The sequence below is a fragment of the Notothenia coriiceps genome, unplaced genomic scaffold (genome assembly GCF_000735185.1).
Source record: "Notothenia coriiceps isolate Sejong01 unplaced genomic scaffold, NC01 NC01_scaffold00000312, whole genome shotgun sequence".
NCBI classification, from domain to species: domain Eukaryota; kingdom Metazoa; phylum Chordata; class Actinopteri; order Perciformes; family Nototheniidae; genus Notothenia; species Notothenia coriiceps.
In genome coordinates, this window is record NW_011333013.1 from 150,391 (window position 1) to 167,052 (window position 16,662).

The window sequence follows — 16,662 nt, forward strand, 5'->3', positions numbered from 1 at the left end:
ACCTAGGATGAACATTACAGGCCTCTCTAATCTTTTTAAGATGGAGAACTTGCACAATTGGTGGCTGACTAAATATTTTTTGCCCCACTGTATATATATATATATATATTGCACATAATTGGTATTTAACAAAAAGCGGCAAACTAAAGGCTTGCATGCAAATATTCACACAGGGAAAGATGTAATTACATATATTTGTTTTTTATGTTGACACTCATGTGGGGAACATCTCTTTCAGAACTCCATGAAGGTGATGTTCAAGTGCTTGTGGAAGAACTGTGAAAAGGTCCTCAGCACCTCCTCAGGGATCCAGCGACACGTTCGCACCGTCCACCTGGGGTGAGTTTCAAAACTGAACTCATGTAGTGCTTAGTTAATGAATCCAGCTAGGATTCTTGACTATAAACCTAAGACTAAAGCTGTCAATCATTTTCACAGTATTTAAAGTTCACCCCCTTAGCTCGTAGTGTTTTGTTTCTCCATAAAGTATTACAAGCTGCCTAGTTTGTGTATTATGCATTCAGCCACATCTTGTGTCTTAGCTAAACCATTACACACTCGCCCACACATCCACACACCACCAGCAGGCAATATGATGATATGTATGAGTCACATTGATTATCTTTATAGTGGAACAAGCAGTATTTAAAAGTTTGTTTTTTATTTGTATTCAAGTTTGTTTTTATTCACAACTGCAGGCTTTTTTTCACTTTGATAAAGACTTTCACTGTGTAGGTGTCAGTGAGGCATTGCCACTCGTGGGTAGAAATGTTAAACTCTGTGATTTAAATAATGTAGTAATACAAGAAAAGGATATATGACTACTCACAGCGTGGATGCCACTTAACTGTCTTTACATACGACTTGATTGTGTAGTACAGCTTAGAGCTAAATATAAAGAAACCGATTCCTTTTGTTTTGTAATACTTAAAAAAATATAATTAGAAATGTGTGTGGTTTATTGAAGCTATCCAGTGCACTGTTATTACACACTGCTTCAGGTACATGTGAGGTATTATAACATTAGTTTTTGGAAAATCCTCAAAAAACTGTCCTCACAGTTATTGTCATTTCATCACCAGCTTGTTTATTTGAGCAGCCGTGCAGCACACTGGCTCTTACTGCCCCCTGCTGCTGGGAAGCAATACCACTTTCTGCACATCTATAAGTGACAGCTGTGCTTAGGTCAGAGGCAGTTCAGTCAAATTGAAGATCACTGCTAAAGTTATTGTCATCTTTAATGGCTACTACAATCAGAAGTCACTATGTTTTAAATGGAGCTTTTATGCTTTGAGAACACATTTATTTTTTTTACTTCTTAATATGTTTTTCATATAAATAAAAACACATAAATGTGTGCAAAAAATGGCTGTATTTGTCTGTGCCTTTGCTTCAAAATGATACTTAATAGTTAAAGCAAGATAAAGGGAAACCACAAATAAATATTATACAATTTGAAATTATAAAAACCCCCAAAATAAACAATATCCTTTAGTGCACTGAAATGTTTTCTGTTTCATTTCCATAGAAGTGTCTAACAGCATGAACATATTAGGCATACTTAACATAAACCAGTGGAGGTATCAGTCATTAGGTCAATGCTCCTCAAAGAAATGTCAATTTTAGATTATTGAGCTGCGCCAACTACTACATGTTTGCAGATAAAAGAAAATGAGTGGCCTGCAAAAATAATGAGTAAGATGAGTGTTTCAGCTGTGCATCTTAACACTGCTGTGGTAGTAAAGCACTCATCTTCAAAGCTGAACATGTATTTAAAATGGAGTTAAGAGAAGTTAAGATAAGTTAAGAGAAGTTAAGATATCCTTCAGAGTTTCTAAGCTGCTCCTTTCCTGCAGGCGAAACACCGACTCGGACTCGGATGGAGAGGAGGACTTTTACTACTCAGAGATCGAGATCAACATGGACAGCCTGACGGAGGGCTTGTCCAGCCTCACCCCCACCTCCCCCACCACCTGCGGCCCACCGCCCGTCTTCCCTCCACCGCTCACTGCTGTCCCTCACTCCGAACGCATCAACATGAACAGTTCTCACAGCCCGACCCCGACGCTTCTCAGCCAATCAGCGCCCTCCACCCTCTGCCACATCCGCACTGACCACGCCTACCAGGTATTTCACACAACACACACACCTTATACACACATTTCTAAATCTGATTTCTAATGCAATGACCCTGAAAACATTAAGCAGTTGGTAGTTTATCAAGAATAGCAACATGGACTAGTGCAACATTCAAATCACAAGGGGCACAATCATTTTGAAAAGCTTATTATGTGTTCAAATACATTTTTAAGTGAAGTAAAGGGGTGTTACGGAGAGGTTCAAGCCTACGAATCGTACTCTCAAGAGTTAAACATGTCAGTTAAAATAATCGCCCTAGTTGGTATTATACAAAGCCACAAAGTGTTAGGTTTCTATGGTAGAGAATCTGCAGGGGAAGATTTTGAGATGAATGTATGAAATAAGCCCCGGGGTCAGAGTATGATCCTTGACTCCCACACCACTGTGGGGGAGAGAAATGAAAAAAAGACTTGCAAATATGAATACAAATTCACACAAATTATCAATATTTTAAAGTAGGAAAAGAGAATAAATCATGTTTGCATTCCTGCTCGGCGAATTTATTTTGAACTGCTTTGTAGCATTTTAGGTATTCATGCCTCCTCTCTCTTCTTCTCCTCGTCCTTCCTCTTCTTTTCTTCGTCAATCTGTACAAATGCATGTGCACTCCTCACTCGGATGCCCTTGAAGGTGAAAATGAAATGGTTTCAGGTGGAGAAACACATTTGGTTAAAGCATAAGCATCGTTCTATATTGAATATTGAATTCAGTCCTTCTCAATGGTTCAAGGCTATGTGAAACTTTCAGTTGCCATGACAACTTAAAATGCACATGAAAATAGAGTTTCAGTTTATATATGCAGCACGAAAACTACACTAGCTACTGGTCATGCACTGTCCTTATACTCTTCTCTTTAGTACCGCTAACTAGATGTTCTGCTATTCTTCAAGCGGTATTAAAACAGTTGTGTGCCTAATTCATAATCTGCCTGTCAGTTAGGGCTGGGCAACGTGGAGAAAATGTATAAAAATCAAATACGAAAACATTTTGACCAAATATCTCAGGTCCTTTACCACGATGGTGGGTTGTAGGCTTGTGCTTTCACCAAATATTTACAGATGGTTATTTTTGGATTAAAAATGATTGTCAATAATGTGGACATAATTGAGGACAAATAATGGAAGAGCTATAACAGTTAAAGTTAGACCCTCCAGAAAAACGCGGGCAAAAATCCTTGATTATGCGGGCTAAATTCCTTGATTATGCGATTAAACATGCGGGGTTTTATGTGATTTTATGCGGTGAAACTGCGGAAAGTTGCGAAATATGCGGGAAAAAATTATCGATTTTTAAAAAATATTGGGCTGTCTTATTTATTCTCTCTCACACACAACCTGCCACTAACGTTAAACCCCTTTACTATTCAATTAAACACATTCAATGTTTATTTATTGTAAAAGCAATTGGGCTATTTTAATCTCTCACACACACACACACACACACACACACACACACTTCTCCGCCTCATTCTGTTTTCATTTACTCGTTCGTTATCTGCAGCTTCAATCTTGTAGGCTACTCACTTCGTTTCTTGTAGCCCTCGAAAGGGTTTTGGAGGTTGATGCCTCGTGAACGTGAGTTGTTTGGCTTTCTTGTCCGCAGCAGCAGAAAGCATTTTCGAATGTTTGAATGAATCAAAGTGGGTCGTCACCGTCGATTTTCTCTTATGCTCCAACACACAGTTGCACGGGGTGCAGAATAGTTTCCCCCCACTTTTTGCCCGGTCTTTAGTAGAAATGTTCGTCGGTAAATGAGATGGATTAGATATTTTCATATTGGTGTTTTCTCTATCGTGTGAGCTCCACACGTTCACTCTATACAGTGTTGTTTACATTCTGTGATGCGCGAGCTGATGACGTCACGTCAAGACGAGTTAACTTTTTTTTCCTCAATTTTGGGTGGAAAAATGCGGGGATTATGCGGCCTTTTGATAAATATGCGGCCTTTTAGAAATCTGCGCCATTTTGCTGATTATGCGGTAAATTCTGCGATCGCAGAATCGCGTTTTTCTGGAGGGTCTATAAAGTTCAGAAAGGACGTCACCACGCTGTAGTTTAGCTTTCAGAAACAGCAAAACAAATACCTATACTGCATCTGACAGTCTGAGACCATATCTAGTTTTTATCAGGATATCAATTTGCTGCCGAGCCAGTCTCCTTTATCTCTAATCGTAAAACACACGCACCTTTTCTGTAAAGTTGTCACAGTGGGCACAGTTTGTTCTAGTTACCTGATCCTTTGATATTTAGGTGCATTGTATAAGTAGAGCTTCACAAATGCCTCTCCTGCTCAGTTTTTGATCTTTTTTTCTGTACTCTCCTCCTCCCTGTTTCTATCTGCGCTATCCCTGTGTCCCCTCCTGTCTGTTGTGTCCCCTCCTGGCTGTGGCGGGGGGGTGGTCCATGTTCCAGGCCACTGCTCCAGTGAGAATCCCAGCTGGCCCTGAGCTGGCTGGGTTAGGCAATGGTAATGGCACCGGGCCTGGACATGGGACTGGGAACGGCATCAGTGTGTCATGGCAATCCCCTCATGTCCTTTTCAAAGGCGTCCTGGTGAGTGAGGCTTTGTCTCACGCCTTTTTATCCTAATCTTAGTGCCGTTTCCACTTGTTACCACTTTTTAAAGCTATCTTTTTTAACTTTCCCTTTTCCTTTATACCATCTTATTATATACAACATCTGTCTTTTCATTTATATAGTACTATCAATCCAATGAGGCTTGACATAAAATCCAGAGAAGAATACATTAAACCAGATGTGCATGCAAAGTCAAAGTCTACTTTATTGTCAATCTCCCAGTTTGTGTGTACAGACAGAGAGATCGAAATACCGTTTCCCACAATCCTGAATATAATAATAAATGTATATTAAATTATGTGTCCAAATATGTACATACACAGAATCAAAGACACATTTTTACATGTTCACACATTAAGACCTAAATAAAAACACAACAATCAATATATACAAAATAACAGTCACTTCAGTATTTGAGTGTACATTAGTGCAAAATTGTACATAGAATGTGCAAAATATTATTGCCAGATAGTCCATAGCAGCGTAAGCAGGTGTGACTATAAACATTGCCAACGTTATATTCTATGTGCCTCCTCAATAAATGGAAATAAAAGATGAAGTAAATGTTAGGAATAAAAGCAATCAAACTACAACAACAGTTAAGGTAACCCTAACATCATCATGGCCTCGAGTAGTCTGTTCCAAAGGCTGGGGCCAAAATGGCTGAAGCAGCGTGGTCATGAATCAGTCTGCGCTCACAGGACAGCCAGCAGACAGCCAGAGGACCTGAGGGATCGAGGGGGAACATTTTGTATCTTAGACGCATATCAGACACCAGGCCCAGAACTGTTTAAAGATTTAAAAAACAATAGAAGTCAGGAAACCACTACAAAAACATATGCAATGTGAGCTCTTATGGTCCTAGATAACGAATGATTTTATATGAATTGATTTTGAACTGTGGCTTTCCTAGGCAGAGCAGAATGGATCGCATCAGGATAGTGCAGCCAGTTAATGATGATGGTGCAGATTCATCTTTCAACACTGGATTTAGCAGCGTGAGCCGCAGCACATATTTGACTCGGAACAACCTCATATAGGCATTTAATTGAACGTTTAGGGCAGAATGACTCCTACCAAATGTATTCAACATGGACTCAACCCCATTCATTGTCTTGTCTTTTGGTTGTGTTGCAGAAATATAATGACTTTTAAAATCCCAATAATAATGCAGTCTGTGTTATCAGGAGCTACTGCAATGCAAAATGGTGTGTCATCCAGGAATGTGTAATAACTGTTGCCTGTCTCCTGTTGTAGAGCGCTTTCAGAAGTTTTACAGTACAGCCGTGCTCCCCAAGGCCGTATGGTGGCTCGTGTTAATCAGATGTTATAAAGAATATTCAGTATAAGGTACTGTAGGGATAGCAACAGTGAATACCATCCAAGGTCATAGAGAATCAAATGTTCAACAGTATTTAAAGCTGCAGGGAGACCGAGAAGACCAAGACAAATGATGTCGATTCTTAATTTACTCCTAACTGTCACTTAGACTTTCTCTGTGCTGTTAACCCTTTGGGCCCGGTTTTAATCTTGTGATATATCTTTTGGTGCACAGTTTGTGTGGGCGTCACCAAGCACACCTGCTAATTTGATGCATGTATTTGCAGTAGCTCAAAAGGGTTGGGTGACGGTGATAAATCAGAGGGTGTGAAGCATGGTCTCATCGCTCTGTGCCTATCACAGTGTCAATCGATTAATTGGCTTCTCTAATAAATCATGTTTTTGTCTCTGTAACGATTTGAACACGCAGGACTACAAATCTATACCTTGTATTTGACGCTGTAAATGGTTACCAGACTTCTTCAAATGGACAGCCGACCTTTGGCTTCGGCAGCATACTATGTGTCGAGGTGTAAGGACTTTATTGTGGATGTGTTTTTCCTTTTGACAGGGAGAGAATTAAGGTTGTGTTGTTGTAATGTCAAGTGATATATACAAGTAAGCCACACTGTATTAGTATAACGTTCTAAAAGTCACTTATGATGTCTTTCTGCTTTACAGGGGCCTGTGATCCAAGTCCGGACCGTCAGCATCGGAGAGAAGCGTCAGCCGGCAGCCATCACACACAGCACTGTCATCAAGAACCACGCTTTAATAACGCCTGCTCCTAAATCAGCACTAGGAACCAGGTATTCTGCCAACATTTGTCTGTGGAATTGCATTGGGATTAAGTGTACAATCAAAACATTTGGGTTAAAACATTTCATCTTAATTGTTCTTTTTCTATTATCTTCCTTTGTTCTTATATCACAGTTCCTTTAAATAATCCCCCTTTTCAAAGATGGCCTCCCTGTATTGAATAGTTTTTATATTTGCTAAATGACGTTTACAAAGAAAGACTTGTGTTTTTATGTGGGTCTGCCTACATGCACATGTTTGTGTTTTTATGAGGGTCTGCCTACATGCACATGTTTGTGTTTTTATGAGGGTCTGCCCCCACACCTACATGCACATGTTTGTGTTTTTATGCCTGTGTGGGCGACGTCTGTGTTCATGTCCTTATGCTATCACATCTGCTGTTACCTAGGAAACCCCGTGGGGAAGCAAAGAAGTGCCGAAAGGTGTACGGCATGGAGAAGAGAGACATGTGGTGCACAGCCTGTCGCTGGAAAAAAGCCTGTCAGAGATTCACCGACTAATCCAGTCCCCTTCCCGTGTCTGTGAGATGAGTTCTTCCTCGCGCGGAGCGACAGCTGTAGACGGACTCTTCCACTGAGGAGAAGAGGGGGGGGGTTTCTCCACGATGAAGCGCTCTGCTCCTCCAGCCCAGCAGGGCGTTCGCCTTCTCTCTTCCCTGTTTGCAGCCACAAAGAGAAAATAAAATTGGTGGGTAAAAACAAACAAAAGAAATCAGCAAGAAAAAAATAACTTTTTTAGACTTTTTGAAGACTGAAACATTTTCATCAATAAGAAAAACATTTAAATTGGAATCTCCTGATATTTGTTCTCATTTCTCACAGCCTCAACTCCAGGCAATGTTTAAAGACTACAGATAAGCTTTTTGTTATGCTCTGTGGGTGATTATATGAGCATCCTGTAGTGGATCATGACTTGTTGAAGGGTCAAGGGTCAGATGCACTCGCTCTGTAGCAGATCCTTTTTCTTTGTCACTGTGTAAGGGACTTCACCCCTACCAAAGGCAGAACGCCTGTTCACATACAACCAACAGTTTAAATGTAAGCCTAATCCTGAATCTAGCATCACTGTCTTCTGCAGCCTGACTGGATAGCAACGTTATGTTTAAGTACAAATTGTTCATCATCGACTTCCTGTTCCTTAAGCAACTTCAGTACAGCCAGCTTTACTTCATGTGATTTTGCAACAATGCACATATTTGTGGTACAAAAAGATTCCCCTTTCCTAACAAACTATTTTTTGGCGATGAACACAATATATTAGATAGATCTTCTTATTTGTTCTTATATGCACCTTGAAGAAATGAGACATATTATAGAGGATCACTGAAATGTCAGTGTCTGCCTGAAAGTGGATGTCTTGTATAGAGTTTATTTTTCAGCAATGTTGAGCTGAAGCAACGAGCAATTGCACTGTGCAATCGGCAGAATTATATCATTTATTATCAATATTGTCTTGCTTCGTGGTTGTTATTAAGGTGAGGCAGAAAGGCTCCGTTTTTTAACCTTTGACAACCAGTTATTCTAAAGAGATCGTTTACCACAATGAATGATAACTGCCCTTTGAAACGTAACTAACGTAACTTGACTGACTAATGTAACTTTTGTATGTAGAGATTTTAACCCAACAACCCGCTGATAAATCAGTCATTGGAAATAATCTCGAAACATTTTAAGAAGGAGATGTTTTTAGTTCTTTAGTCTTCAGAATAACGATCACTAACCAGCGTTGCAACATTTCTAGATGCCAAACTTCATAGGAAACAAGACTATCTCCTACTTTTTCAACTAAATGTTTTCAACCGTTGAGAAGGAGTTTTTGTTCCGGTCTAACATTTGGGAATGAAAAGTGAGAATCAAACCAGGGTGTAGGTGGTCGACTGATTGATAGTGGAGTAAAACAAATATTTCATCAGAGTGAAAGTAAAGATGTTTCTAGAATAGATCTGCAATATCAAATTACTGGATGACAAGCGCTCTCTATTTAAAAGCCTTCCAAATGTAAGATTACATATCATGTGGTAACATTTTTATATCGTAAGAAATTGTAATTTTTTGATATATCCCTTTAACCTGTATTTAAAAAAATAAAGAATAGAGCAATATTGATTAATCTTTGAAAAAAGCACCCTTTAATTTAAAAACCTATATTGTGTTTCTAATGAAAATATAAAACAATGAAACCTTCCAAGCATGTCATTCTTCTTTGTAATTATCATTACATGGCATGGATAGGACATTTAGGATTGATCTCCTACTGGTGCTGATACTAATGAAAGTAAAAGAAGTAACTACAAACCCAGAGTCATACTTAAGGACATTTTGAAATAATTATAGCATACCCTGAAGAGAGATCAACTTTTATTATTCTTTCCAATCGTTAGTTACGTTATTTTTAATTTAAATGATTTTGATTAAAGACTATACTGATCTTGTCAAGATCATAACCTACTGCCCAAAAAACAGGCAAGTCAATGTATTTATTTAAACCAAACAAACCACACATCTGTATCCAAGGGCTTCACAATCTGTACAACATGAGACACTTTCTATCTTTAGACACTTAGCCCCTCTACTTGGATATAGGGAAACCCCTTACCAGCAAATGCTCTGACCTGCTCTCAGAATCACGACACTAAATGTGTATTTTTGAAGATTGACGTTGTGCTGTTTGAATGTAGAGTCTGCGTTGTGTCTTCTACTCTCTAAGCGCTCCTGACACTGACGTGATCACCAAAGCATCGTAGGACAAACACAGTGTCCTCTCCTACACAAGCTTGGACTGAGGTGCATGACGACTTCAGACCTCTGTCGCCATAGAAACAACTGTGCTTTCCCCCTGTCGCCACAAGGTCACTCAGCTGTGTGCTGATGCCACATTAAAGGCGAACAGTTATCACTTCTCATAAAAGCTCAAGAGCAGATGCCTGTTAATTAGTGGCTTCAAGTCAAATAAATTAAGCACACTTGAAAACGATCATAGTAGTTAATGATATCTCATCAGTTCCAATAATAACCCACCATTTTGTTATGATACAAACGATGCCTGCCTGTAAATCTTGATCTCCAGTGGCATCCCAGATAATCTTCCTCCTCTTCTGGTCAGAAACTTCACAAAGTGCCAATGAAAAGAACATGAAAAAAGGAAAAAGCTATACTTACCTGATGAAATTGCACTATGTTGCGCTGCGCAAAAACATGTTTTTATACATGGACATTTTATATACACACATTTTGAAGTGAAAGAATTTTCCTTTTTTATTTTCAAGAGGGCGGGAGGGATGTCGTCACTGCCCGATGGAATAAATGGGGTGTCAGGGAAAGGGTGTTTTGTACCTTTAGGGTCCCCCATTACTAGCAAGTAAACTTTACATTAAGTCACAGTTATTGTCTTGCTCTGTGTGTCAGATTTATTGCACTAAACACACTGGCTGTTTGTGAAGTGTGGTACTGGGAAGTACAGCGTGGTACTTAGGTAGTTAGTCACTCTGCCTTTCCTTGGAGGAGTGCCAAGGGCTTAAAGCAGCACCTGCCTTGTCTCCTGATTGGAAAACACCGGTCTTAGTCAACGGCTACACATTGATGTCTAGATAACAGATGCTTTTACACTGCTTCATTGCCTGGAGTTTTGTTTCACAATACTCACACTTTTTATCCATAACATTTATGCTTCCTTTCTTATTTACGATTCCCTGAGCTGAGGTAGTTGCTGCAGTTATTACTGCTGGAGACAGCTGTTACTGCTGTTTGTTGATGGAGTGTCACATTCAATCAGGTGTCTCTCCATCTAAAGCACTTTTAGATTTCACCAGCAGGATTAGAGTCCGATGTTTTGATATGTTAACAGGCTCCTGTGGTGCTCACTATTTCACCTCCACCAGTCTTCATATTTCTGGTGGACCATCATCACCTTGAGGGAACTTCTTTTCATTTGGCACAAACGTCCATTTAGACTCTAGGATGAAGTGAGTAGATTTTGGTGGTCAAAGATCACTGTGACAAGACCCATACTTTAATTCTGACAAAATCCACACAACACTTTTTGTTAAACCCCCTCAAAGTCCACATGTACTATATGAGTCTGGACGGACATGGATGTAAACTGCAACTTGGTGGAGGCATGACATTGTTAGGTGGTAACTGTAGTTTTTTCTTTGCACTAAAACTGGCCTGTGATGAACAAGACAGTTGGAGCTTGGCTTGTGTCAGCAGGGCCAGAAGAAAACTGCGGGTACAAAGTTGCTCTTGTAGAAATTGATGAGGAATGTTTGACCTGTGAAATGAGAGTAGAAACCGAAGTTGACTGTGCAGGGAAAGTTGATGGAGAGCAGACACGGGACACGCAGTGACGATAAAGATGGATTAACAGTTTCAGGGCTTTCTTGTACATATGCAACATAAAGAGAAGTGTGAGGCTTTTCCATATATTGTTGTTTCCTTGTTATCTTGTTTTATGAAAAGTACACTTTTTTTACATTATAGTTGCTCAGAATATTTGATTGAGAAGCTATAGCGAACATAATACGTAAAAGATTCAATGTAGCTTTGAGGCAAAGGGGAGAAAAAAAACCTGTTGAATGTAAAACCCACAAAAACAAGTCTTTTGTTGTTATAATTGCTCGCTAGTTTGTACTGCCTGTAGTAAACCTTCTTTTAACACCCACAGCTGTCGCCACACTGCTACATCATATCATATAACGCAACCATGCAGTATTGCTTTACAATTTTACTTTGTGCAATGAGATGCTTTATAGGGGAACAAGAACTAACTTCAGTTTTGTGACGTCTGGGCTACTTGCTTACACTGTTGCTATTTGTCAAATGTCTTTCTCCCTGCCAAATGGCCATTTTCTTAACGTGTTTATCATCATTGTGAATGTTGTTTGTGGTTGTGACGTTTAGTTGTTGTTAGGCAGGATAACATTCGACCTTTGGTCACAATGAACATTTAAATGTTGTGGGTAAATCTATCCTGTCCTGCACATTCCAACTGACAGCACACTGCTGAGTCTTCCCCTTGTTTCCTAACTGACGTATCCTTCCTCCTCACTACATTGATTCTTTTCACCTCGTCCTTTTGCATTACCTGTTGTTCTATCAAGCTTTACAGTGGTCCCACCCAAGCCTTTACCCAGTTTATTAAGCTAAATTAAACCCTTCAAATGTGCATCAAAAAAAGCCTTTATTTTTACTTCCACATGTTGAAATGGATGTGCTGCTTTCTTGAATGTCAATGTGTGTATCTGTGTGAAAACCAGCAGCAGCAAAGCCAATAGATCTCCTTCCAAATCAAATGTAATGTAATGCATTGCAATGGCAGCTCCTCCCAATTCTCTGCTTCCTCACGCTTTTATTATTCGTCCTTTATTTGTCAGACATTTGATGACCTTTTTTTTTCTCTTGTGTTTTTACTGAGCCTTAAACTGGCTGGTGTGAAAACTGACTCCTGCTTATTTTTGTTTTATCATTGATTGATTCATTGTCTGTTTAAATTAGTGGTTTTTTTGCATGTCTATCATTGCTATTTTTTTAGTTTTTTGTTTGGAGATACAACACTGAAGTGTTTTATATGTTAGATTTCCCCTTCCAGTAACTGATCACCCGAGGCTGATGTACTTTATTCTCCTCAAAATATCAAAATAATCATTGCCGCCTGAAAAAGACACACAAAGCTAAAAGCAATTTTTTAAAGGAAACGTGACATCAGCCTCGGGTCTTACTGGAGGGCAACGTTTCTCCTGTGTGTGGGCTCGGCCTCTCTTCTTCATCAGCAGTCCCACGCACATGGAGGAAGCACTTTCTGAGGAGTGGTGCACTCAAGGAGTATTTGTGTGAATGTCAAGCCTATGACTAGTGCTTGAAAAGATGGATGACCATGTATGATGCTAATAATGTGATCTATGTGATGTAATGTGACAGGAAGAAAAATAAACCTGAATGGAAGAAGTCTGCTGTCAGATTCTATTTTAATCAGATGAATAATATTGAATGCATGATATGTTTATAATTGCGTATCTTCCAAAGAAGGACATGTAAAATCAACAGTCAGGATGAATTCCTTTGTGTTTACTTTCTTGGACTTGTCTGCCCCCTTGTGGACAGCAGGGGGTTATGACAACATTTGTCCCGTCAAACAGAAGACAAGGCACACACGTGTTACTTCTTTACAGCAGCAATTTCAAAATTTATTGAGACTGATTGGTTTTTGCAAATAATAGTCAAGCTAATTCTTCCACTAAACATGAAGTTAGAAAGAGGCTTGGATGCCCGCTGGGCCCGCCCCAACATCAAAACAGGAGGCTCATGGTTGGCTGTAAAAATGTTTTGTGATCAGTACTATCAACCGAAAAAAAATATCTGCACAAGAGCACATAAATCTGCCCGAAAACAAAACAGGTGTAAAAACAGGACAGGTTTTTTTTTTGATTATTTAACACATTTTGTTACAAACACAGGTTTATGATAATCATCAATATAAAGTCAGTATCATATTGAACAATATTCCCAATGAAAATAAACAAACCTCAAGCGTGACCTTTTACAAATCAAAGACCCTCTGAAACTTGAGAAAATAAATAATATATAATCGTAATATAAATTCATATATATGAAGGTATACACACATCACTCTTAGTAGAAGAACAAAATCTAAAGTAAAAAGCGCCAAATTTGAAATATAGAATAATATAGATATACCCATATCTATGGCTTCATGATTTGCACGTGTGAATCAAGCTATACAGGCTAAATGAGGATTGCAATTTGTACACGTCTAAGAATACCCATAATCATCTGCAATAGAGCAAACAGTTCCAGTTTTGCATCATGTGGAATGAGACAGTTGTGTGCAGATGTCGAAGACGTCGCTTTGGTATGACAAAATGAGCACAGGCATGCAGTTAAGACCACAGAATCAGGGCACAAAAGGTCATCAACAAATGGTGGGAAGGAGAATCTAGTCGCCCATCATGATTTGTCTTCCTCCGAAACATTTTGCACCTCTAATCTGATCGGTCGCATCTAAGTAATCTCTATCCGTCGACACAAACACATACACATCTCTCGGAAACACACACTCTCACAAGCACACGGGTGAAATGTCATTGAGGCACATATTGAGGGGTTGATGGCAGACGTTTTTCCTGAAGTACAACCCAGTATGAGGAAGAAGACATACAGTACAGGTCGTGAGAAGAGCGCAGGGCAGGGGAGTCACACATACATCCAGATGTCTCTCAGTGGCTACACAGAACCACAGGACAGAGATTTGTCGCCGATCATGGGCTCCTTCCACACCCACCATTGACATTCATTAAAATCCTACCCCATTGACTTTCTTCTTCTTCTTTTTTTCTACCCAAAACTTTTACAAAATGGGTCGAAACAAAAACACAATAAATTATACAAACAAAATATAGACGGTAGCCAGATGTGAAGAAAGCATCACAAATCAAATTGTACTTAGAGTTTCTAAGTGGGGGTTGATGGGAAGTGCAGTCCATGGCACCTGTAGCAGACAGGCGACAAAAGGTTTCCCAGAGTTACTTCTGCAGCGCTCGCTTTCCCTTTTATTGTTAAGATTTTCGCCAGTATGGCAGATAGAAACACGGCATGTAAACGAAACACTGTCTGAGAGGAAGCATTGTCTGCATGCTGCATTTCTACGTGATTGTGTGTCATGCAAGGCGTGAGACAGTAGAAACTACAAAATAATCAGCTTGGTTTTCAGATGCGATCTTCAAAAGCTGGCTGGTACTTTCACACAGCCCTTCTTCATATTCACAATAATACCATAACATGTGCACTTTTTCAAACTGTGACAAATAGTGACAGGTTCAAAAAATAAAAACAACCCAACAACAAAACTGTTAACCACAACAATAAAATCCAAAAAAGCACCTGCACATACAGACTGTAAAACGAAAGCACTTCATGTATACAAGGTAATAGATTGTTTTTGGTTTGATATTTATCAATTAGTGTACATAAGTGATGCAAAAGCGTGTGCTGAATATATGTTTCAATCAATATCTAAAAGTTTGACAGTGAAGTTGTTTTTACCCTTGGTAAAAAAAAAAGCAAATACGACAGAAAAAGCGTAAACTGGCACAATAAAAGGTTGATAAAAGCCTTATGGCTTGCTGTCCACAACAAGGCAAAGTATAAAAGCTTTTTTCTTGTACAAGATATAAAATATCAAAAAAAGAACACACAATAAAGCTTAGCATCCAGCACTTAATAATAATTAATAATAGTAACATCAACAACAGTAACCATTGTTCTGATAATCATAATAATAAGACATGTCACCTGCCTCACTTGAATTGTCATAACATCGCAGATAAACATGGAAATAATCTTATAAATCAATATAGACTTTTTTTGGGACACTCAAGCATTCTTGCATACAAACACCCATCCTGATCCACCCGAGAGAGAGAGAGAGAGAGAGAGAGAGAGAGAGAGAGAGAGAGAGAGAGAGAGAGAGAGAGAGAGAGAGAGAGAATGACTTCTCAAAATAATTGGAAATCCACAAACAGGTTTTCAATAAATAGCTGTTAAACAAACAAGTTAATATTACACTCTCTAAGATTATCAGACTCAGACATTTCAAGCACAATTTGATCCTTTTCTTTTAAACAAAACCGAAGAAAATATATAACCAAAAGAAAGTTGAACCATGGAGGGAGACTGCATATTCTGATATTACATGACAGGAAAAAAGAAAAGATACCAAACGTTTTGGAACAAAGGCAGCTCCTCCTTCAGTGTGAAAGACATGGCTCTCAGGTCCTATCATCACAACCTCCACTGAGAGAACCAGAGACAGTGAGAGACACAGAAAGAGTTAATAGTGTAGGTCCTGTGGATCATTGTTGAATCTTCAACCAGGGAAGCAGAAACAGATCTCCACGTTGTGTATGAACTCTGACATACACTCTCTCCGTCTCTTGCCGTCTCACACACACTCCCTTTTTAAAATCCCCCAAAAACGTATGTACATTAGTAAAATCTCCAGTATTTGTTGGGATGGATTGGCAGAAACCGTGTGGTTAACTTAAGTAAAGAAAAGATTAAGGACCCCATTGAAAAGGCATAGGCTATATAAACAGCAATCTGCACAAAGATTCAGTGATTTCTATATAACAGTCAAGAGGACATAAAGTATATCCTTAAAGGTAGGTGCGGTCACCGAGTTGTTAAGGTAAAGATCAGATCAAAAATGTAAACCACGGGTTCAGGGCTTTGATAGGAGTCAGTTGTCGTTAAAGTGCAAGTCTGTGGCAGTAGGACTCTGCATCAACAATGTGCCGTCGAGCTGCCCGCTCCGACACACGTAGCTTTGCAATAGATTTAGACTCTCCCTTTCCCTTGTAGAGAGACACTTTCCCCACAAACAATACAGTCCAGGTGGCACCAAGACACCCTCACCCTCCTGGCTTTTTCCATACACTGTCAGTGATCCTTGGTTTCCATGGTGATTGTGATGGCAAACATACAAAGTTGCATTGGCCATGTCCTTGGCAGCGTCCTCGTTGATTCCTGTTGTGACAGAGTAGACAACTACTGGACTCTGGCCTGAACCCTCAAGAAAAAGAAACACAAAAGCACTGCATCAGAAGTAAAGGAGGTAAGCAGAAAAAGCCTTGCACCTTAGCCTTCTCTCGACCTCTCTTCTTCTACTATGGCAGTCAAGGTTGAGAATAGCCTAAGTGTGTGTGTGTGTGTGTGTGTGTGTGTGTGTGTGTGTGTGTGTGTGTGTGTGTGTGTGTGTGTGTGTGTGTGTGTGTGTGTGTGTGTGTGTGTGTGTG

At 39.5% G+C, this 16,662-nt stretch overlaps 1 protein-coding gene across 2 annotated transcripts in view; it reads left to right on the top strand.

Annotated features, from left to right (window-relative positions):
- slc2a4rg (SLC2A4 regulator) overlaps positions 1 to 12,796 on the top strand; it is a 43,516-nt gene extending 30,720 nt beyond the window's left edge. For both annotated transcript variants that reach the window (XM_010766613.1, XM_010766618.1), the window contains exons 5-8: positions 239 to 339; positions 1,857 to 2,127; positions 6,717 to 6,844; positions 7,243 to 12,796. In XM_010766613.1, the coding sequence (XP_010764915.1) occupies positions 239 to 339; positions 1,857 to 2,127; positions 6,717 to 6,844; positions 7,243 to 7,354 (612 nt within the window). In that variant the 3' untranslated portion in view covers positions 7,355 to 12,796. The remainder of the gene's footprint in view (positions 1 to 238; positions 340 to 1,856; positions 2,128 to 6,716; positions 6,845 to 7,242) is intronic.
- Positions 12,797 to 16,662: the final 3,866 nt, after the last annotated feature.